This window comes from Notamacropus eugenii, chromosome 4, assembly GCF_028372415.1.
Source record: "Notamacropus eugenii isolate mMacEug1 chromosome 4, mMacEug1.pri_v2, whole genome shotgun sequence".
NCBI classification, from domain to species: Eukaryota; Metazoa; Chordata; class Mammalia; order Diprotodontia; family Macropodidae; genus Notamacropus; species Notamacropus eugenii.
Window position 1 is genome coordinate 69,069,692 of NC_092875.1, and position 24,297 is coordinate 69,093,988.

Genomic DNA, 24,297 nt, shown 5'->3' on the forward strand with positions numbered 1-24,297 from the left:
CTTGGGGCTCAGAAGATTTCAAACCCTGCCTCTGAGACATACTGGCTGTGTGATCCTAGGCACTTTGTTTAGTCTCTCAGTGCCCTAGGCCAGAGAAGTGTAGCCCATAACATTGCCCAGTGCATCAGGATCCAGATGAAAATGTGACTGGGAAATATTTAACAAGATAAAATACAGTAGAACATAGATAATGTTACTCTGTAGTTTTCTAAGTCAGGATTCATATGGCAGGGATCTCTTGTGTGTGGTTTAGTGGCTCCTACCTGTATTTGAGTTTAACAGTTAAACTCTCTGAGAGGAGGGCTCAGAGAAAGGACCAGCCTGAATTGGTAGAAGCTCCTCATGGGCAGCTCATTAGACCAACCAATGAAATCACCAGCCTGTAGGAATGGTGCAGAGGCCCTCCCAGCCTGTATTTGTCCTCCTCCTCTGGAGAGGGTTTGGAGGTGGGCGGGCATGGGAAAGGTTATTTGATGTTGGGTTTAGAGAAGAGAGCTCTTGCATTGGGGCCACCATACTCTGGGACTGGTAGCTCTAGTTCCTGGGGTGGAAAGAGAAGGGAAGGGAAAAGGAGGGGAGTGGAGGGGAAGGGAAGGTTCGTTTCCAGACTGGGTAGCTCTATGTAAATGAGGTCAAGTTATTTGGCCACTCCCAGATTTAATTATAAACAGGTTCTGAATACCAAATCTAGGGAGAGGTAACTGCAAGGAGAGAATTGTGGTCACCGATTGCAGTACTGGGGAAGGAGGAAGTGTGAAGTGGCCATTGTTAGAATACCTGCCCTACTCTGCTGCTGCCTTGCTGAATGACCCAGGGCAAATCCCTTTCCATTTCTGAGTACTGGTTTATTATGTGTTCATCCTTCGTTGCCAAAGAAGACCCTGCCATCAGAGAAATGATGACATGACTTGCACTTGACTTTGTTTTGAGTGAGGGAGGGCTGTGCAGGTCACCAGCCTCACTTCTCCTCCAGAGCCACCTGAATCCAGTGACCAGATATTCATCAGGATGACTAGAGATGACCTAGGATGAGGCAATTAGGGTTAAGTGACTTGACCAAGGTCACACAGCTAGTGAGTATCAAGTGTCTGAGGTGACATTTGAACTCAGGTCCTCCTGACTCCTGCACTGGTGCTCTATACACTGCACCACCTAGTTGCCCACTGGTTTATTACCCATCAGGAGAATGGGGAACTAGATTTAATGACCCCAAGGGCTTTTCTGAAATGAAAGATCCTAGAGTTCTTCTGGATGTTGGAAGACCTTCCCACCTGCATCCCTGAATCCTGGTGCCTGAACTTATAATGAGTTAGCAGGTCTGTAAGGAAGATGGGGAGTGATGGAAATGGAGGAGCAGAAAATTCCATGCCCCACCTCCCAAATGCCAAGTTTCCTTCCCACGAGTTATCGGAGCATCACACCAGCTCATTACTAATGTCCATTCCAGCTCTAAGTTTTATAATATCATATGGCTTCCTTTTCCCTAATGAGCATAAGAGATTGTCCTATCGAAGCTCATGCATTAATGTTCCTGAGTGGTGTGGGAGGAAAGGAGGGGAAGAGAAGGGGGTGGTCTGAGCAAGAACAGGGCCAGTGATCTTGGCTCCTATCATCATTCTATGCTGATCCTCACCTTTGCTCTGACCCCACATCCATCCAGCTTGAGGATCTCCAAGCACCTTAACTTGACCTCCCCCCTACCCAGGAATTACACACCCACATTACAGCAGGGGAACCCAGGCTCCAGTCAAGAAGTGGACAGGATTGTATCTATGATCCTATGGATCCCCAAACCCGTTTGAGAATAAGGTTACCAGCTTGGAAGTCATCCATCATTTTGTTATTATTATTTGTTTGTTAAAAAAAAAGTCAGAAAAAGTTTCATCTTTGGTATGAACACATTCACGCCAGGTGAATGAAGGCAGGGAGTGGGGCTGGGGCTCCCAGAGACCCAGATTGGCCCATCCCCCTTGGCCCAGGGAGAAGAAGCAGCCAGTCCTTCACTCAGAAGGCTAGCAGTGATGGCGGCAACCCCAGGGTCAGTGCTGGGCAGAGCCATACAAATCCAAGAAGAGCAAGAGGTCAGCCCAAAGCTGGGACCTGTAAGGGTGAGGACAGGCAGCCGATGGAAAAGGAACCACCTGGAAACTGGGGGCATCCAAGGGAGAGGAACCATAGCACTTCAGAACAGGAAGGGACCCTAGAATGCTGAACACAGAACTTCTAGACTAAAAGGGATCCTACAACATATGCTGCCAGGGCTGGGAGCAGCCTTAGAGCCATTTCATCTGATAGACAAAAAAATGGCCAGAGAGGTCTTCTGCCCACCTAGGATTAGAATTCTGATAGTCTATGTCCAAAGGACCCTCCCAACTCAGACATTCTATATTCCAAAGGCCCTTCCAGCTCTGAAATTTCATGTTCTAAGGACTCTCCCAGCCCTGACATTCTGTGTTTGAAGATTCCTCCCATCTCTAATATCTTATATTTTACATTCTATGATGCAGTACATGTGACGAATGGGTGAGGGAAAGGGCACTTGTAGCCTGGCCTCTTTATCCCTCTTTAGACAGCCCAGTCCCAGGGACCCTGGAAAGCGGACAGCACCCTTTCCCTGGAACACACCCCTAGGCCAGGTCAGGGTTCTCGCTTCACCACATCACGAAGGTGCAGTTCACTCTCAGCAGCCAGGATAGGCTGACCATTCTGCAGATGGTAATCTATCAGGTGACTGATGCTCTCAAACAGCACATCCTTGGTCCGAACCTGCAACACAGAGGGAACCGATCAGAGAAGGGAAAGGAAACCCTGGTTGGGAGATGGGTCAAGCAGAGGGGAGAACCTGAAAGAGAGAGAGAGAGAGAGAGAATTGGGGGATCTGCCTTCTGGGATTTGATACAAAAGAAAATTCCCTTTCTGTTTTGGATTAGAAAATCTGGACAAATTCCTCTTTCTCGCAAGATAAACACTGCCATGCTATACACACACTGCACTCCTCTCAGACCACAGTTCAAAAGCTACCAGCTGGACACACAACCAGTCAGAGCAGACAGTAGGTATCTTTAGGCTAGGGATCCCAAAATAAGAGCACAAGATGTATCTGTCCAAGCCGGGCTAGGTCTCAAAGTGCCCTTTTCTTGCCCTTCTAGCAGTAGTGTGGTCAGGCCAACCAAGCCAGGAGGCCACTTCTGGTCTCTTTTCCACCATTGACTCACTGTGTGATCCTAAGGGAGTCTTCTCCCTCTCTGGGTCACATTTCCTCCATTTGGACAGGATGATCTGTCCCTCCCAGCTCTGACATTCAAATATATTCTAAGGCCCCTCCAGAGGTGAACTCCTGTGTTCTAAGGCTCCTGCCACGGAATTTCAGAGATGGAAGGAAGCTTACAGGTCAGAGAGTCTTCTTCTGGCTCTCTCTCCCTCCCTTTCTATCCCCACTCCTTCCTGTGAAATTGTCGTATATTTATTTTGAATATACTCGTGTATGTGTATGTATGTTGTCTGATGGAGTATATGCTTCTTAGGATAGTTGCTTTTTTCTCTACCTACGTATTCATATTTCTATCTTTGTGCCTTTCTGGCTCTATTTGTCTGTTTCTAACCATCTCTTTCTATTTCTCCCTCTTCTTCCCGTTCTCTCATTCTCTCTCCCTTTTTTCTTCTCTCCCTCCCTCTTCCTCTTTCCCTCTCTTTCTCCCTCTCCCCCTTCTCTCTTCCTCTTTTTCTTGTATCCCTCCTCTCTCTCTCTCTCTCTGTCTTTCTCTCTCTCTATCTCTCTCTCCCTCTTTCCTCTCTCCTTCACCCTCTCTTCCTTCCCCCTTCTCTCTTTCCCTTTCTCCCTCCCTCTCCCCCCCCCCCCCCACTCTCCCTTTCTCTTCTTGAAGTCAAGGACTATTTCATTTTTATCTTTGTATCTCCAGTGTCTAGGGCAGTACCTGACATGTAATAGGTACTTAATAAATGCTTGCTGATGTACTGAGCTGGAACAGCTTGGATGATCTCTAGCTAGTTCCCAAATCCCTGCCAGCTCTGGTGTCTGAGGCTGCCTCCTTACCACGCCCTCAGGGTCCACCAGGAGCAGATGCTTGGGTTGTCCACCATGCATGCCTGTGAGGACATACTGTCCAGGGTTGGTGACACTGTCCCGCACCAGGAAGTCCCCATCTGCCCTGAGCAGCTTCTCTGCTGCCCTCCGGCTCATCTTGCCGTGGTACCAGGGCTCTCGGCGGAGCTGCTCTTCTGTTGGGGCGATGGGAGCTCGACGAGTTGGTGGGCTGGGCCACTGGTCCTCAATGGGGATGGGACCACTGCTGGCCACTGAGCACTCGTGCAGTTTCAGAGCATCTTCAAAGGGCCCTGCAATCCCAAGAGATCTGGGGCTCAAGTCTGTACTCTGTCACTCCCTAACCCACGGTGTGCCTGGCCAAGGGGGCCTCAGTTCCCTCTTCTATGAAGTGGGAGTGGGTAATCTTGAGCTCACTTCTCTCATAGGATTTTTTGAGCCACAGATGAGAGAAATGATGAGAAAAAGGCTTTCTAAATTTACTTCGGTCTCAGACCAGGGCATCCAACCATGTCAAATTAAAGGACCATAGGCTTTTAGAGTGGGAAAGGATCTTAGGGTTCCTTCAGGCCCCCTATCTCATTTTATTGAGGAGGAAAATTAGGCCCAGAGAAAGAGCAGAACCTGCCCAAAGTCACACAGCTAAGAGTAAGTGGCAGAATCAGGATTTAAACCCAGCTTAGCATTCCTGTCATTAGACCAGACTGAATACAAAGCCAATAGGTCTTCCCTCCCAGCCTGGGTGATTCCGGAGTGTTGGCTGTCTGGGAGCAGAGGGCTCCCTGAGGACCCTCATCTCCTTCCTTTTGGGAGTTCCCTGAGGGAAAGATCTATCCCTCCCTATTAAACTGGAGTGCCCTTCCCCCCCCCCCCCCCCCCAGGGTAGAGACCACATTCAGCCTTCAGATTAGGGGCTCTCTGAGGACAAGGCCTTGCCTCCCTTCCTCCTCCCATCATACTCATATCAAAAAGGTCCTTCTTGGGACTCTCCTCTGGAGCAGCAGGCTCCGTTTCCCAGTTCTCCAGGTTCTGTGTGTTCACATACATATGCTCCTCGTAGTCCCGGGAGCCCAGGGGCCGGCTGTCTGCCTGCAGGTAGCCATCATCGCAGGGCTGGCCTGAGAAAGGGGGATGCAGAGGAGTTTAGCAGGGCCACGCTACCCAGGGCGAGGCTGAAGGCTGAGAGGTATAACGAGGGAGGTGGGAGGAGTCATCAGGAGGGATGGGCAGGACCACGCCTGGATTCCCTGGATAACTGGACAGGCTTTGGGTCATATTCTTCTGAATTTAGGGGAAGGGCAGGAGGAGAAAAAGGAAAGGAAGGATGTGAGGGGATCATAGGTTTGGAGCTGGAAGGGATCCTGCCCCCTCACTTTATAGAGAGGTTAATCACTTGCTGAAGGTCACCAGGATAGAGGAAACATTTGAACCCAGACCTTCAGACTTCAAAGCTGGTGCTGAAAAGAAATAACTTCTTAGATTGCTATTCAAGGCCCCACACAATCTCCCTTTCCAGGCTCACATATCCTACAAATTGTATAATTTTCTGTTCCCCAATCTCATTCTATTCTCTTCTAACTCCACACATTTGCATTAGCGGTAACATATGCTTGGAAAGCACTCCCTCTCCACTCCCACCTGAAGGTTGAAATTGTTCTTTTCCATAAAGTCCTGGGTCAGGCTTTACCTCTTCCATAAATCTCCAAAAATTCTATCTCCTCCTCCCCCTCAAAAAAACCCCACCACATCCCATCCCCACCTGAAAATGATCTCTCCTTCCACACATTTGTCTGGAGAGGATTGTCTGGCTGTCTCTTGGTCTTTATCACATTATATATTGCATTAAGTTTATCTCCCCTGCCCCCTAATAGATTGCAAGTTCCATGAGGCCTAGAAATATGTTCTTTTTCATCTTGTATCCTTAGCATTAAGCCCAGCCCCCCCGGCCTAGTGGGAATTACTAAATGTGCGTTGATTTGATTAGACAGTAGAGAGAAAGAAGGAAAGAGAAAGAGATGGAAGGAGGGAAGGAGAGAAAGAAGGAAGGAAGAAGGAAGGGAAGGAAAGGAAAGAAAGAAGGAAGAGAGGGAGAAAGAAATGAAAGAAAGGAAAGAAGGAAAGGAGGGAGGGAGGGAAGAAGGAAGGAAGGAGGAAGGAAGGAAGGGCAGGAGGGAGGAAAATGAATAAAAAGCAGTAGGGAACAGTAAGGGATAGCAGGGAACCCAAAGAATGTCTCAGAGCTGAGGGGGCAGGCTGCTGGCAGAGGTAGGGTATCAGAAGGGTAGCCACAGCTTCTTCTGACTAATATGAGCACTCAGCCCATCAGGATCCTCCCTCTTCAGCTACAGCATCTTTCCTCTCAGGGAGACTCATACCAGAAGGACCCAGGTCCCAGTGCAGGCCAGCCTGACTCCGTTGCTCTCTCCGGGCAGGTGATCCAAGCTAGGAAACAAAACTGCCCATCAGCATTCCCTTCCTCACCTTCTCCTGAGCCCCTCTGGCCCTCTCTCAACCCTGGCCCCTTGTCACCCTACCCTGTCCCATCCAGCCTTCCCAGCCTGGCTGCTCCAGCTACAACCACAGACAGATTTCCTGCTGCTTCTGATACTGTCATCTCTTCTTCAGAGTGGAAATTCCCCAAGGACAGAAACCATATCTCTCCCTCAAATCAGTGGCTGCCCAGGGTAGGAACAATATCCTTCTCCCTTATCTATCTCCTTCTGGGCCCTGATCAGCCATGGCTGACTATGTCCCCCACCCCCACCCCACCCCCCACCATTTTCTCTGTTATCCCATTGGGATGCTGAGAGACAGAATCTAGGAAGTCCTGTTTCCCACCACAGGTCCCTGGAGATAGAAAGAATCTTTAGAGGATACCCCCTATGGCAGCCCCTTTCCCAGAGGTCCTAGATTCCCTGGAAAGACAAGCAGAGCCTGACCTGACTGAAGGCCCCAGAGCTGGGTGGCTGAGTGTGGACATAGCTGGGCGCCCAGAGCCGGGAGTCCACCAAGCCACCCAGGGGTGGCTCCTTCCCAGGGATGCTGTTATAATAGTCGTGTTCAGTAGCCTCCTCCTCCTCACCCCAGACTGATTCCTCATTCCCCATCATCCTGGGCCACAGAAACAAAGGGAGAGTAGGACAGTGGGATGGGGGTGGCAGGACAAGCTTCCTTAAAAATCCTCTATGATCTCAAGGGGGCCGGGACCTCATGGGGCATCAGAGGCCCAAGTGCCAAGATCCCTCCCCACCAACAACAGGGAAAGAACATGATCTTCAGGAAGTGCTATGTCCACTGTTCTCTGCTGCCATCAGGGAGCCATAGAACTGGTGGGCAGTTGGCAGAGTTCTGGAGCCTGGCAATACCCCAGTGCCAGCAGAGGAGCCTACTCCTGCATGGCCCTCGTGAACAGACCAACAGGAGGAATGCCACGGAAAGGCAGATTTTAACACAAAGTAAAGAACAAATTTCTAACAATGTCTAGCACCAGAGTGGGCAGCCCCCAGTATAAGTGAGCTCCCCATCCCTTAGTCTTCCAAAAGAATACCACTACCACTCATTTGGGGCACTGGAGTGAGGATCCCCATTCAGGGATAAACCGGACCAGATGCCCCTTAAAGTTCCTCCCAATGCTGAGACTGATTCTAGCAACCTTGCATGTAGGGCCAGGGAATAGGCCTGAAACTCAGAGGATCAGAGATCCGGAGCTGAAGGGGACCCCAGAGGCTGTCTGACTCGACCCTCATTTTACAGAGGAAAGAGTCTGAGAAAAGAAAAGTGGCTTGTATAGAAAATAAGCATCCTGTAGAGACAGGATCTGAACCCAAGGACTCTGACACTTTCTCCTCCTTTTCCCCCTACAATGCTGGTACACACTAGGCACCCAACAATCCCTGGATAGAAGAGGAATCATTGTGAGAGGTTACCTTGGGCAAGGGGATCTTATGGTCACTGTGTACAGAGTCATCATTGTACAGAGAGGGAAACTGATACCCAGCAAGGAGTAAGGGCTGAGAATCACAGAATCTCAGACCTGGAAGGGACTTCCCAGGGAATATCATTCAATCCACGCCTGAACAGGAATTCTCTTTAGGGCAACCTTAACAGTCGGCAGTGCAGTCCTACAAGACTTCTAGTAATAGAGAATTCACTACTTCACCAAGGCAGTGAGCCAGGGACAGATCCAGGACTCAGACTTGGGTCTTTTGATTTCCCATCTGGGGCACTTTCCCCTACACCATGTCTGCTTCATTCTCTGGGTCAGGTGAGGCCAGAACCGGTTTGGGGCCAAAGCTGGGTTAGGGATGAGGAACCTTTACCTTTCAGGGGGAATGGCCACTTTGGGAGGGCTGTAGAGATACTGTTTGAAACGCAGCTCAAAGGCTTGGCCTACGGTGCTGATGACGTTCTGAGCTAATCCTTCACAGCACTCCAGGATGTGACAGGCTATGATAGAAGGGAGAGGGGGGAGGCCAGGGAGCATGTCACATGAAGCAGGACCCCAGAAACCTCAAGTCCCCACTTTTCCCCCTTAATACCTCCCTCTAGCACTCCCAGAAAAGCTCTCTGCAATCTCAAAAGATCAGGGGGATCTCCAACCATCCCCCAGTCCCAGATGCCCCATTCTCTTCTTCTCCCCAGCCAAGGTTTGTCTCACCTCTCTGGTTAATGGGATCCTTTGCCACATAAGCCACATAATCCGTCATGTCCTGCAGACAGATGGGAGTGTGCAGAGTGAGAGAACAGCTAAGTCCTTTTCCTGGCCCCCACCCCACCCCAGACCCTGGAACCTGGGATTCTGAGGTTAGTCCACAGAGGCCAGGGTTTGGAGAGAGGCACCAGATGAGCATAATTGGCAGAGAGCAAAGGCAATGGCCAGGGCCAATGGTAGGGAGAGCTGGTGAGGTGGTTGCCTGGCAACAAGGGGTCCAGCTGGATGCGGAAGCAAAAGGATGCAGTGATTGTGGTGGTAGGGATGGGAGATGGGAAGAGAGGAGCAGGTGGGGACGAACCTGGGTTGGGGGAGAGAGCAGGGCAGGGAAGGAAAGGAGATTAGGATGGAGCTGCCCCCCCAGAGGAAGGCTCCCAGCTCCCCCCTCATTGGTAGGGCTTACCGTGTCGCCACCGGAGGCGAAGGAGATGGACTGCATGTGATGGTTAGCGATGATCTGTCCCGGGCAGAGAGGCAGAGATGGGTTACAATGAAGCAGGGAGCTAAGCCCAAGGGGCAAAGCCTGAGGTGGACCTTGGACAAAGTAGGAACCCTCCTCCCTGGACAGGGGAGACCAGGCAGCTGGGAAGGAACCAGGAGTCTGAGATATCAGCCCCAAAGGACACCTCTGAGCACCATTTGGAATACTACATCCCTTGTCCGTCACTTGGGCTTGGCATTGTGCCGCAGGCTCATTACTCCTCTGCCTCAGTCTGATCTCCTTCCCTGCTCCAGTGCAGGGACCCTGGGACATGCGTGTACTTACATGCAAAAATGTGAGGTGGAGTTGTGGAAGGTCACATCAGGCAGCACTTTGGAGAACTGGATGCAAGGGCCCCTTCCAGGTTAACATGTGCCCCGTTGCATAAAATCTACATTTGCTTACATTCCCTCTTCTAGACTGCCAACTGGACCCCAGACTGAGTTTGTCCTGGGATTCCTGTTCTTTTTCCCCCATTGGCCTGCTCTCACCTTCCTCACCTCCTCCCCAGCGCTGGACTCAGGGGCAATTTCTGCCCTCCTGGAGCAAAATCTACTGCTGCCCTTGCTGAGGACCCTGAGAGTAATGATAAGGACAATAATACTTCATATAAAGTACTTTACAAATGTTATCTCATTTGATCCTCACAATGACCCTGGAAGGTGGAGGCTATTTTTACACCCATTTTACAGATGAAGGAAATTTAAGTGATTTCCCCAGGGTCATACAGGGTCTGACTAGTGTCTAGACAGAATTTGAAGTGACTCCAAATTCAGCACTTTATGCTGAAAGTTCCTAATTTAATCCAATTCAACAAACATTTATTCAGCACATGCTATGTGCCAAGTGCTAAGTGTTAGGTTAACTAGCCCTGAAGACCCCTGGTCACTATTTTCATCTTCTCTGAGGCCCCACATCTGCCAGGAAACCCATGAAACAAACCTACAATCTGACACATCCCAAGAGATACAAATCCTCATGCACACAGAAACATTCAGAGATAGGTCAGAGGATGTTAGAATTGGGAGGGACCTTAGAGATCATGGAACTCAACTCTTTCCTTTAGTAGACAGGAAAACAGCCCCAGGTAAGGGGAGAAGAGAGATGAAAGGTACATAGTGTGTTTCTGAAAGAGTTGGGTTACACTCTCAGATTTGCTGACAAAGTGGGACACGTGGAGAGACACTCACAGAGACACACTCAGAGACACATTCACACTCAGAGACACTCACAGACACAGACACACACACACACTCAGAGACATACTCATAGACACTCAGACACACACAGAGATGCGTATATGCCAGCATCCATATATTACACTCCTCCCATCCTCATATTTATAAGAGACATGGGGTATAGGGAGCTTGTCAGGCAGACCTGGAATCATGTCTAGTCCCTTACACAAACACTGGGTCTGTGACTTTTCACCTCTCATCATCCCTCTTTTAAGACAAGTGACAGAGGAACTCTCATGAAGAAATTTTCCTTCATTGACAGGAGCAATTTCCTTACCTGGGGGATTTCCTACACTAATAAAATCATAGGTCTAGTCCCTACTTTAGAGTGATTATCCATAGTAACTGTTGCTGTTTCCCTCTCAGCCTGATGTCTCCCTTTTTCTTGGCCTCATTAAAGGGGCCATGCTCTGGCTACATCTTAAACAGTCCTATTCAATAAATGGGAGTTGCCTCACCCCAAGTAAGTACCTGCAAAGACCTTGGCCTAAAGGGGCAATGAAGGATGAATACAACACAAATGTTTGGAACAGGAGTGCTTACAGATACACATACATACATAGACATACAGACACAACACCCTACCCTTCTCTTTCTTTCCACCCCCAGGAATAATCAAGCATGCCAGGAGAGGAAAAGAATTCCTAGACTCACGGGTGAGTTCAATGGAACCAGGGGGACCTGACCTGACTTGGAGCCCCACCCCTGTTCCCCAAGCCAAGGGCAAGAAATGAGGATGGAGTAGGTCAGTAAGGGAGGGACAGAGGGTGGCAATCAGGTGGCACCAGGTTTGCTGCTTACTTGGCGGGTGGTGGGCACCATAAGGTTGAGACCATCGATGGAGATGTTGATTGCAATGCTCATACCAGCAAAACGGAGGTTGCTCTTCCCAAGGATGGAGAACAGGGCTTTGTTAGGGGCCTGTAGGAAGAGAAGGGATTAGACTCTGACTGGGCCAGGACGTGAGACCAGAAAATTCAGGAACGATCAGGGTATAGAGTCAGATCTAACCCACAGGAATGACTAAGTTTAGGGGAAAGGGGGGGGGGGGGGAGAAGGAGACTGCATTCTATAAAACAATTGGGAATTAGGCAAAAAAATGTCATTAAACTGTTCCTACCCTTTGACTCAGAAATCCCCACTGCAACATATATATCCCCAAGGAAGTCAAAGACAGGAACGTAACTCCCACACATGCCAAAAGATCCAGAGCAGCACTTTTTGTGGGTAACAAAGAACTGGAAATGTAGTGATTATCTGTCATTTGGGAAATGGCTACATAAATCGTGGTTCATAAATGTCCTGCCATATTACTATGGCCTAAGAAATGATGAATGCAGAGAATCTAGAGAAGCATGAGAAGATTTCCATAAATTGAGACAGAGTGAAGTAAGGAAAACTAAGAAAATGACACACCTTTTTACCCAGATATCCCACCATTGTGTATATATTCCAAAGGAGTCAAAGACAGAAAGAAAAACTTCATATATGCCAAACTATTCCTAGAAGCACTTTTTAAAATATTGTACTAAAAAGTTTTAACGATGTTTTTTAAAAAATTAATGCTATTTCCAAAGAACTCCTCACATCTAATAATAGCCTCTCTTGTATCAAAGAAGTCTAGTTATGCAACACTAACCAATGTGCCAGCCATAGCTGACAATATTCACCTCATTCAGTATTTATATCTCACCCCCTCTCTAGTGAGAGGTAGGAGGCACATAACAGGGCTTTGCAGTAGAAAGAAACTGGAACCAAAGTGAGTGCCAATTGGTTAGGGAATGACAAAAGGCAATGTGGTACACAAAGGATTAATGGAGTATTATTGTACCATAAGAAAAGACCAATCAGAGGAATTCGGAAAAGCATGGGAAAATTTGTATGAACTGATGCAAAGTAAAGCAAATAGAACCAAGAGAATGATAAATACAATAATGACTATAGGACTGAGATGGAAGGGGCACAAAAAATAAAGCCATGTGGAGTAATTATAATGATTAATCTGACCCTAGAGAAGGGATGAGGAGGCACAACCCTCTGGTAGTGAAGTGAGAGATGGTGACTGAAGAAAGTGGCATACAGTCAATACAGTCAGACCCAGTCACTGGGCTAATGGATTTTGAATAATTACTTTTCTTTGTTACCACAGGCTCATTTGGTGTGTGTGTGTGTGTGTGTGTGTGTGTGTGTGTGTGTGTGTGTGTAAAAGTGAGTGAGTGAGAGATCTTGAAATAGCTAATATAAAACAGAAAGCATGGATATCAGTAAAAACTTTTTTTAAAAGAAAAGGAAAAGGATTGATGCTAAGAATTTCAGCTTATGGTGTGGGACAGGATTTAGCTTTTAGGACAGGGAAACATCTGGATTTGTGGGAAGTTCTAGGTTTCAGGTTGAAGAGTGACTCTCAGTTTTAAGGTAAAGATTTCGCTTCAGACACAGGGGGACATCTAGGCTTGTAGCTACTGGGACAATTCTAGGTGTGAAGAAGATTAAGGTTTGAAGTTGTTAGATGGGTTCCAGGTTTGGGTTAGAGGGGAGTTAATAATAGCAATTCACATTTCCATAGAACTTTAAGGTTTGCAAAGGATTTTCTTTACAACTGCCTTGTGAAGTAGGTAGTGCCTGTATTATTATCCTAATCTATACAGTTTAGGAAACTGAGGGTCAGAGAGGGGAAGTGATTGGTAATAATAATTACAGTGTCAGTTCTAGGTATGAGGTTTTAGGAAGTTCTAGGGGTGAGGCTGTGAGGTTCTAGGTGTGAGATTAGAAAAGGATCCCGGTTTAAATCTGAGTTCTCTGTGAGAGGCTGAAGAAAGATCCAGGTTTGGGGATGGGAATTCTAGGTGTGAGGCTGGAGGAGGGTCCAGGTTTGATGTTATGGTTCTCAGTGTGAGGTTTGGGAAAAGATCCAGGTATGAGACTGGAATTCTAAGTATGAGGTTGAAGGAAGGTCCAAGATTTGAAACTCAGGGTTCTCAAGGTTTGAGAAAAGGTCCAGGTGTGAAGCTGGAGAAAGATCAAGGTTTGAGACTCATGATTCTAGGTGTGAGGTTGGAAAAGCACCCTGATTTGAGTATGAGGGTCCTAAGTATTGGGCTGGAGAATAATCCAAATGGGAGGCTCAGGATTCTAGTGATGAACTGGAAATTCTCCAAGTTGGGAAAGCTAACACAGTTCCTCATCAAAACCCATCAAACCCTCCCTGCTAGTCACTGCATTCTCCCTCAGCTGTGGATGAAGGGAACCCATATTCTCAAGGCACTGCTTCTCTGTCCCTCAGTCCCCTACTTCCAGGACCCAGGTAGTAGCCAACTCCTTGTTTTTGCTCTCTAGACTCCACACCCTCCTCAGCTCCTATCCTCCCACAACAGAGTCTGCTTTTCCCTACAACTTCACCCACCTTTTTCTTCCAGGCACCTCGGACACCAGGCACGGCTTCATAAAGCCTATTGATCGCCTCCCTGTGGACAGACAGCATCCTCATGTGAGAGTGATCGACAGTAGCTCAGGGCTTAAGAACCCTGAGAAGGGGAAAAGTTACTCCAGCAAGGCTATGCAGCTGGGAGGGTCATAGGTTTAAGTTGAGGGGGAATCACTGCTGAAGATGATGTTAACTTCCACCTCACATTTCTTTATTGTTTTAAGCTTTTACAAAACATTTCTCTCACAATAACGCTATTACAGAAGAGAGGCTGAGTGGTGCACTAGGAAGAGTACCAGCTCTGTAGTCAGAGGTCCCAAGTTCAAATCTCACTTCTGACACTTACCATCATCTGTGTGACCTTGGGCAAGTTACTTCAATTTCTTTAATTTTAAAATGAAGGGAATGGACTTAGAAGACCCTCTGAGGTCCCTTTGGAATCTAAGCCTTAGGTAGTGACTGGATTAGGAAATTCACACATTTGAAGGGCTCTCCTGTAGAAGAAGGATTGGATTTGTTCTTTTTGGCTCCAAAAGGCACAACCAGAAGCAATGGGGGGAGGGAGGCAGATTTAGGGCTAATGTAAAGGGAGACTTCCTAACAATTCAAACTCAATTCAAATTCAGGTATGGAATGAGCTGCCTTGTGAAGTGGTGGGTTTCCCCTTAACTGAGGTCATCAAGGAAAGACACTGGTGGGGTGTGCTGAGGTAGGACTTCTTTTATCTGGTATAAGTTGGACTCAGTGGAAATGGAAGTCTCTTTCACCTCCAGTATTCTGAGAAGAATGGAGCTCAATGAAGGGAAAGGAGGCTCAGTGAAGGGGATGAGTGGGTCATTAAGGGGATATGGGCCCAGTAAGATGACAAGTCTTCACCAAAATGGTAGTCAAGAGCAGAAACAAGGGAGGAGCCTCGAGTCTGACAGAGACTCTCCATTTAAAGGAAGAGCTTAAGGATCAGGCTTCCTCCATTCCCACGGGATACAACCCCATGCCCTCCCTCCCTTGGCTGACCTCACCAGCTCCAATGGCACTCCCACCAACCCCCCTGGTTCGATCCCTCTCCCCCAGCACCACATCTCCTTGTTTGGCAGCAAAGAAGATGATAAATAATAGAAAGCACCCTTCCCCCTTCAGCTCCACCCTCTCCAAGTCTGTGTCACAGCTATTGATCTGAGCCCATAGCTTCCTTTCCTGCTGCAATAGGGAGTTTCCACCCAATCCCCTTCCACTAGTCTCACCTTTTCTTTGCAGTATTCTGACTTCTCTTCACCTCTGCCTTTTTCTGCCTCTTCTGCCCCCTCATCACCTCTACCCTCCTTTCCTCTCTGTCTTTAGCAGGTGTATGGGCAAGGAGCTCCCTCTACCTGGGTGTGCTGGGGGAAAGGGGAGGAAGAGAATGTGTGTTGCGTGTGTTTGTCCTTCATTGTCGAAGAAGACTATGCCATCAGAGAAATGATGACATGACTTGCACTTGACTTTGTTTTGAGTGAGGGAGGGCGAGAAAAAGAGAGAGAGAGAAGAGAGGGAGGAAAGAGATAGAGAAGAGAGAAGAAGAAGAAGAGAGGAGAGAGACAGAGGTAGGAGAAAGAGAAAAGGGAATGAGAGAGAAGGAGGAGAGAGAAGAAGAATAGAGGAGAGAGAAGAAGAAGAGAGATAAAAGAAGAGAAGAGAGAGACAGAAAGAGGGAGAGGGAGGAGAGAGAGAAGAAGAGAGAGAGGAGAGGAGAGGGAGAGACAGAGACAGAAAGAGGAGAAAAGAGGGAGGAGACAGAGAGAAGTACAGGAGGAGAGAACAGAGGAGAGAGACAAAATTATAAGAAGAAGAGAGGAGAGAGACAGGGAGGAGAGAAGGGAGGGGAAGAGAGACAGAGAGAGGAGAAAGAAAAAGAAGAGAAGAGAGAGACAGAAAGAGAGAAGGAGAGGGAGGAGAAAGAAGAAGAAGAGAGAGGAGAGAGACAGAGATAGAGATGAGGAGAGGGAGAAAAGAGACAGAGAGAAGTAGAGGAGGAAGAGAAGAGAGAGAAAAGAAGAAATTGAAGAAAAGAGGAGGAGAAGGAGAAGAAAAAGAAGAGAGGAGAGAAGAAAGACAGAGACAAGTAGAGGAGGAAGAGAAAAAAGAAGTAGAAGAAAAAGAGGAGAGAGAAAGAGGGGGAGAGGGAGAAGAGAGAGGTGAAGAAGAAGAAAAAGAAGAAGACATAAAGAAAGAAACAGAGAGAGGAGAAAGACATAGGAGAGAGGAGAAGAAAGACAGAGAGAGAGGAAAAGAGAGAAGGAGAAGAGAGGAGAGAGAAGCGGGGGAAGAGATGTTGAGCTAGAAATGACCTCAGAGGTCATTAGATCCAACCTCCTCAGGAATCTGAGGTATCCAAGAAGGATGTGACTTTCCCAGGGGTTACCTGGCTAATAATCATCAGATATGCTTTAAGTTAGGTCCTATTTTGGGTAACCAAACAGCTCCATCCCTGTGTGACTTTAAGCTAGTGCCTTCCCCTCTTTGGGCAATGTTTAAAAGACGAGATTGGCATAGATGGTCTCTAAGGTCCCTTTGCTGCCTGTCCAATCCATGTTCTATGTTCTAAAGGTTCTTTCAGCTGTAACATTCTCTGGTCTGGGGCCCCTCACAAGCTCTAAAAACAATTCAGTGCTTGCTTCTCCAAGTAGAATTCAGGACATGCACATTCTAGTCTGCCCCTGAAGAGGTGTATGATCCTTTCCTTTCTCTCTGAGACTCAATTTCCCCACGTTAAGTCAGAACAATAATCCTAGTTCTGTCTCCAAGGTACTGCTGTGAAGATCAAATGAGATAATGGATGGGGAAAATGCCTAGCAAGCTGTAAAGTGCTCTCTAGACTATAAAAGGTCTTATAAATGGTACCAAACTTAGTGCACTGTCAAGTACCAGGTAATTTGAAACATTGTACAAATATAAGGGATCATTGTCATGACTATGGGTCCTTGAGGGTATAAAACTCCTCCAGGCACAAATTCCCCTTCCTGACTCTTGGTTTCAGCGTCTGACTTCATGCAATGAGTCTGTCTGTCTGCTCAACCAGCCCCACGCCCATCCCACTCCCAAGAGAGACAAGAGCCCCAGCACTCACCGGGTGACCTGGGTTCGGGTGTTAAAATCCAGGGACCTCATGGAGCGGAGTACCTCTATGCAGCCCATGTACTGAGGGAGACAGAGTGAAAGAAAGAGTCAACCCCCAGATCCTGAGCCTTTGGATGGGTTGGCAGAACTAAGCATTAATGGATGCTCGGAGACGTGAACTCCTTACCCAATCCCCAATCTTGTCACAATGTCCTCAGCCTGGGGACCTTTGCTTGTGCCATCTTCCACACCTTGAAGGGCACTCCTCTCCTCATTTCTGGCAACTGAAATCCTTCTTATCTAAGTCCCAGCTTTCCTTCCCCATCTCCTCTGGGTATGATCCCTCTGACCTCATTATCTCCTCCTGGACTCTCACTTCTCTCTGGCATTTGGTGGCACTAATCTTTCCTTGTTCACCTTCAGTTTCAATGACTGCTACTTCTCAGTCTCCTTTGCTGAATCTTCATCCAAAGTCACTCTCTAGGGGTGTCCTCCAAGGCTCTGTCCTGTGCCCTCTTCTTCCTCTATACTATTTTGCTTGGTGAGCTCAGCTGCTTCCATAAGTGTAATGATTCAGATGATTACCAAATCTATACATCCAGAGGTCGTCTCTTTCCTGAGCTGCAGTCCCACATTCCCTATGGCCTTTTGGACATCTTGAACTGTAGGTCCTGTAGGTACTTCAATTCATCATGTCCAATACAAAACTCATTATATTTACTCCCCTTGCAAAAATCAGAACCAAAACTACCACAAAGAAAACCTTCCTTCTTCTAAACTTTACTGTTACTATGGAAGGCACCACCAACCTCTCAGTCACTCAGATTCTTAATCTTGGTGGTCATCCTTCACTCTTAACTCTCTCACCCCTTGTATCCAATTTTTTTGCCAAGACATGTCAATTTTCCTTCATAACATCCCTCACATACCCTCCCTTCTCTCCTCTGATACTGCCACATCTCATCATCTCACATCTAGATTATGGCAATAACCTGCAGGTGGGTATCCCTGCCTCAGCTCTCTCCCCAGAGAAATAGACTCCCTGTGGTCCATTCTTCAGTGGGCCATCAAGCTGATCTTCCAAAAATGCAGGTCTGACTATGTCATCTTCCTGTGTCACTCTAGTGGCTCCCTATTATTTCCAGGATCAAATAAAAAAAACTCTGACTTTTTTTTTTGAGGTAATTGGGGTTAAGAGACTTGCCTAGGATCACACAGCTAGTAAGTGTCTGGGGTCAAATTTGAACTCAAGTCCTCCTGACTTTAGGGCTAATGTTCTATCCACTGTGTCACCAAGCTGCCCCTCTTCTTGATTTTATCAAGTTTATCATAGTTTATCATAATCTGTCCGTTTCCTACCTTCCAGTCTTCTACTTCATTCTCTTCTGAGTACTCTATGGTCCAACTACCCTGACCTTCTTTCTCTTCTCACACACAATATTCCATCTCCCAGCTCTCTGCCTTTGTACTGGCTGTACCTCATACCTGGGGCGATTTCTCTCCTTACTTCATCCTCTTCGATTCTCTGACTTCTTTTGAGATTCAGCTATCCCACTTTCTGCAGGGTTTTTCTATATTTCTCTAGCTGCTAGTGCCTTCCCCTCCCATCTTATTTTCTTTCGACTTTCTATATTTTCTAGGTTTCTGCCTCTTTGAGGGTAGGGGCAGGGCTTATCACTGACTGACTATGTAGTTCATCTTCTTTTTCTAATCTGTATCATTGTTATCTGCAAGCATTTCTTGGCCCGCAACTGGACTGTGAGCTCCTTCATGGCTGACGCTGTAGATAGTGTAATTGTTCATCTCTGTATCTCCAGACCTTAGCACAAAGTGTTGTACCTAGTACATGCTTCATAAATGTTTTATTGACTCCAGTTAATCAGCAGGGGAACAAAATCTACTACTCATCCAACAAAATCCCCTGCCCTGGGGAAGACAGAGCACTACAGTCTAAGGAAGATCTGGCTTCTAATCTTGACTCTATCCCTGATTAGCTGTGTGATTTTGAGCAAGTCTCTTTCCCTTACAGGGCCTCAGTTTCCCCACTATGCCCCACCTGCTTTTGCACTGTCTGGACCCCATGGCTGGAATGCTCTGTGGCCACACCTCCACCTTTTGGAATCCCTGGTTTTCTTCAGCTAAACTAAGTTTAAGTAACACCTTCCACAGAAAGCTATTTCCTATTCCCAGTTAATCCCAGTTCTGACACTCTGTGTTCTAAGGTTTATTCCTCATGCTGATATATTATACTATGTTCTAAGGACACTCCCCCCCCCCCCCCATCCCAGCATCTAGTACAGATAGTATAGATAGAGTGCCAAGCCTGGAGTCAGGAAGACTTTTCCTGAGTTCAAATCTGGCCTCAGACACTTACTATATGACCCTGGGCAAGTCACAACTCTGTTTGCCTCAGTTTCCTTTTCTGTAAAATGAACTGGAGATGGAAATGGCAAACCACTCCAGTTGCTTCGCCAAGACAACCCAGATAGGATCATAAAGAGCTGGACACGATTGAAACGACTGAACAACAAAAGGAGCCCCTGAAGTTCCAAGATTCCTTTCATCTAAGATTCTGAACACTCCCCCAGAAACATGGGGAACTGTGGACTCTCTCAAGGTTCTCTGGAGAAACCTCCAGGGCCAGAAAGGGTTAAGGCACTCTGCCTTTCCCTTTCAATCCAGTTAGAATTTGGCCCAGGATCCCACACATCCTATAATTCATCTGGGAAGGGAGCAGCGCTCAGGGACTCTGACTAAATTAATTAAGGATGAAATGAGGAGTCTGGAAGATATGATTAAAAACCTGCTCACCCCTTGGACCAGCTGGCCTGCCATCCTGACAGACTGGGATTGGGCAAGGGGAAGGTTCCCACCTCCCCCTCCGTTCACCCTTTTCTTCACCACCCTTTTCATTCTCCACTATCCACATTCCCTCTCCCAATCCCAACAGCAAACAAAAGAGCTTCCTGATCCCCTAGGATCAGAAAACCTTAGTACAGGGGAAAGCCTTGGGTTGGGAATAAAGAGACCTGGATTTGAATCCTAGATCCATCTCTAACACCCAGCAAATCACTTCTATTCTCTGGAACTCAACTTTCCCATTGATAAAAATAAGAGAGAATTAACCAAGTGTTTTGGGGAAGAAGAAATCAGATCACAAAGTACTGAAGAGATGTGGGTGACAACATGACCTATTTGCAAAGACTGAGTAATCAAGCCAGACAGAGAGTGTGAGAGCCTGGATTCCCACCATTATGACCAAGCAAAGAACCAAGGGTTCCCATTTCCAGGTGATGAGTAGGACCCCAGAAACCAGGCCTTTCAGAAGTCACCAGGGAGAGAGTTATCCAGCACCCAACCTTTTGCAGGACTCTGAACCAGCTTCTTGAGGGAGGAGACAGTTCGTGGTTTGTTTTCATCTACCCAGTACCTAGCATATAGCAGATACACAAATATTTGTTGAATAGAAGTTAAAGAAAGACAGGTGATCAAAGGAGGCATGCTGGGAGAATCCCAAGTCACCTGTGAAGATTGCCTGAGAAAAGGAGAGGCTGAACTCAGGGAGAGGGATGATGGAAGCTGCTAACATTCCATGATACATAGCTTCTAAGATTCTTCTGTCTTTTCTATGCTGGGCCCCTCTCTCACCTTCATGGACAGTCACGCTGACCTGATGGGGGTGTTTCTGCAAGGGGACAGGGATCTGAAATGCCCCTTCCAGACTGGTTTGCAGCCACACCCTTCCAACTTTCCCTCTTTCCAGGCCTAATTGGGATTAGGAGGAAAGAATACCTGTAGGGAAGGGAAGTCAAAAGAGCATCTAATCCACACACTATTGTGTGTCCTCTTCTCCCACGTGACACCGTGGGAACTTGGGGGTGAGTGATGCTTCACTATGAGGGTCAGACCGTGAGAGAGGAGGGGAGGGGTAGGGAGAAGGGCAAGAGGGAGAGCCTTCTGGGACCCTGGGATAGGTTAGGGCTCGACTGAGCTGGCAGGCTTCTAGCTAAGTAACTCCGTCCCCAACCTATGGGCCTCAATTTCTTCATTTTTATTTTTTTAAAACGGGGGTTGGACTAGATGCCCTCTAAGGTCTCATTCAATTCTGACAGTTCGAAGACTCTTCATGATTCGAGGGGTCCACGCTTAGGGTGGGGGGAGCCAGATGCAAGGCTGGGTTGTCCTGGGAGAGGGGAAAAGGAGGGCGGAGGCGGCTGCACTCACCCGCACGATGTAGGAGACCCCAGGCCCTAGGACCCTGTCGTCCGGGTGCAGCCAGCCCTGCGGGGGCTTGTGGATAAAACTGCCTTTGCGACTCCACTCGTCGCCGGCCGGGGGTGGTCGCGCCCCAGGCCCGACCCCCCGCGCCCCGGCCCCAGCCCCGGCCTGGCGGGCCCCAGCCGCTCCTCGGCAGCGGCTCACCAGCTGCAAGGAGCAGGGGCTGGCACACATGGGTTCGCAGGCGCCTAACACCGCGGCCAGACCGGGCCCAGCCCCGGATCCCGGCGCTGCCACCTCCTCCAGGCCGCCGCCCTTGGTGGCCGGCGCCGGGGCCAGCTCCTTGCCCGCGCTGGACGGGCTGCGGCTGAGAAAGGCAGCGGGGCCCGCGAACTTCCACGGGGACATCCTAGGCAGGAGCTTACAGAAAGTGGTGGGAGCATCGGGCTCGTCCGGCCCGGCCTCGGACCCGGGCCTCGGGGCGGCCGGGGAGGCGGGCGGGGGAGAAGATGGGGCGCCGGGGCCGGGGCCCGGGCCTGCCCGGCTGCTCATGGCCGGGCCGCCTGCGCCCTAGTGCGCCTCCAGGGCTCCGCTCCCCTCGGCTCCCTCCTCTCCCCCCACTCACCTCCCCAGCCTGCCGGCCGCTCCTACCCGTCTCGCCCCCCTCCCGGAAGGCCCCCAGAGCAGGATGATGTCATGCTGAGCGGCGCGGCAGCCTCAACGCGCAGCCGCGGGAGGTGGAAGGGGACGGAGTTGGGGGGTACCGCAGCCCCTCTTTCCCTGCCCCCATTCTCCCGGCTCGCTCTGGGACAGGGTGCCCCACCCCCTGCACCACTGAGACTGAGCAATTCCCAGCTCCTACAGTCAATAGACCTAGGTCCCCTTCCAACTAGTCCTCGCCCTCGCGCTCCATTGGTGATGGAAACGGGGACTTGGCTTGACTACAGCCAGTCCTCGACCTCTAGCTACTCAGAAGAGAGGAGCGCCTCCAAAAGGCTCTCCTAGTCTGCACCCCAGAAATCACATTCTCCCCACCCTTCTCTCCCTCCATTTAGGAATATTTCCCCCTTATCAACACCGTAGTCTTGGCCCCTCCCAGCATAGAGAGAGCATCTATGCAGAACACCAAAGAGCTAGAAAGGTTGATGGAGGAAGCAGGGAAAACAAGTACAGCCTTCTCCCCATCCAGAGATTTAAGGAACATTTCAACTCCCACAAAGCGTCAGAGACCAGGGAAGTCTTCCCCTTCTGTATTGACATCTCCCTCTGGGGATTTAGAAAAGTCCTTTCTCTAAAGTTCAATGTTCTAAAGGTCCCCCCAGCCCTGCCATCCTATGTCCTGAGGGCCCTCCCAACTCTGACATTCTGTTTTAAAGGTCCTAGTTCTGACATATTATGTCCTAAGGACCCTAGAACAGCTCTGACATTCTATGTTGTAAGGACTTTCCCAGCACGGACTTTCTGTGTACTATGTTCCAAGGTTGCTTCTAATTAATTCTAAACAGTCTATAGAGCTCTGATTAGGCCCCTAAATCGGGGACTTAGGGCTGAACTCCAAGGAATGAGAAAAGGAGGAATGTGCAGGGGTCTGGTGAGGTGGGATGGAAAGACAGTGGAAGCTAAGATAAGGGAGGTGGTTAGTAGCTCAGGCTCCAAGCTAAATCAATAAAATGGAGAAACAGAATCATAGACTCTGGTGCCCCACCCCCTGCTCTCTGGGGAAGTGGGGTTAGGAGAGGGGGAGGCTCCAGAGCAGATGGGAAGGAACGAGGGCAGCACAGACAGCCAGGATTGGCAGCCCCTGGCTGGAAACAGGGTAAGGGAGAGGTTGGGATTGGTGAGAGTGTGGGTGTATGTGTCTGCTTGCCTCCTTTGTACATAGTGTGTGTGTGTGTGTGTGTGTGTGTGTGTGTGTGTGAGAGAGAGAGAGAGAGAGAGAGAGAGAGAGAGAGAGAGAGAGAGAGAGAGAGAGAGAGAGAGAGAGAGAGAAAGAAACAGACAGACGGAGGGAGGGAGAAAAAGAGAAAGTGTCTACTCCACCTTCCAAAGGGTGCTAGATTCCCTGAGTAAGTGAGGCATTTCTAGAGGGTCCCTCATCTGGGTCCTTATACATGCAGATCTAGAGACTAACTTCTTTCTCTTGAGCCTTGCGCTAAGTGGACCAGAGAGTTTGGGGGCCGCACATCTCGCCCTTACAGACCTGCTCTGGGCAGGACCAGGGACAGCGTCAACCCTCTGAGACTAAAGAAGGTTTTCAACAATGTAAAAAGTGGGGACAGCTGCTGAGGCTCAAGCATCTGACTAGGCAACTAACTCCTCAAATGGGGTGCCTGAAGAGACCTAACTTGGAGCAAAGTATTTGGAGCAATGGGATCTACAAACATTCTAGGACCCCACATTGCCCAGGACAGAGAGCCAAGGTTAGGGTTGCAAGTTTTATTGTTGTTTGGAGGGGCAGCAGATCCCAGAACTGACTTTAAGAAAGAGGCCCTTTTAGAGTATAAATCTATTATAGGCAGGGACTCTTAGTGTCCTCAGTGGAACCTAGCATAGGACTGAAGTAGGTACTCAGTTAGTATAGAGCAATAGGCAGAGTATAGAACTGGAAGTTTGGGGTCTTATTGCCGGCTCTGTTATGACTCCCTCTGTATCCTTGGGAAAGTCCTATCTCTCCCTCTCGTTGGGCCCCCTTTAACTCATCTGTGTAATGAGGGATTGGGAACAGTCTCTAAGGTCTCTTTCCATTCTGATTGTCCAGTCTTTTCTAAAGGGCAAGAGGAAGAGGAGCAAAGAAAGGGAATGGGAATACCAGGTTAGGAGTCAGGAAATGGGTTCTAGTCCTGGATCTGTCACCAGATCACTCTATCAACTTGGGGAACTCCCTTCCTTCATCTGAACTAGTTTACTCACCCAACTCCATGCCTTGCCCCTTGCAATCCCTCTCCTCACACTGATATATCAGAGACCACTGAAGGGTTGAATTAGAACAGTTCTATAATGTGTTGCTATTTCTCCCTGAGGGTCTCTTCATCACTCTGCCTATTCTCAGTCAGCTTGCTTTAGCTTCCT

The 24,297-nt window shown here is 48.6% G+C and overlaps 1 protein-coding gene across 2 annotated transcripts; it reads right to left on the bottom strand.

The window, feature by feature from the left end:
* Window positions 1–1,832: 1,832 nt before the first annotated feature.
* SHC2 (SHC adaptor protein 2) lies at window positions 1,833–21,836 on the bottom strand. 2 transcript variants are annotated; one of them, XM_072601719.1, is made up of 13 exons: window positions 21,235–21,836; window positions 17,021–17,091; window positions 13,897–13,957; window positions 11,295–11,414; window positions 9,178–9,231; window positions 8,721–8,772; window positions 8,383–8,509; window positions 7,003–7,174; window positions 6,439–6,505; window positions 5,023–5,181; window positions 4,055–4,356; window positions 2,626–2,766; window positions 1,833–2,100 (listed from the first exon to the last, which is right to left on the bottom strand). In XM_072601719.1, the coding sequence occupies exons 1-12, from the start codon at window positions 21,778–21,780 to the stop codon at window positions 2,638–2,640; spliced, it is 1,860 nt and encodes a 619-aa protein (XP_072457820.1). In that variant the 5' UTR covers window positions 21,781–21,836; the 3' UTR covers window positions 1,833–2,100; window positions 2,626–2,637. The 2 variants fall into 2 exon arrangements, with proteins under 2 accessions (XP_072457820.1, XP_072457819.1); XM_072601718.1 differs by having other exon boundaries at window positions 1,833–2,766.
* Between the last annotated feature and the right edge of the window lie 2,461 nt (window positions 21,837–24,297).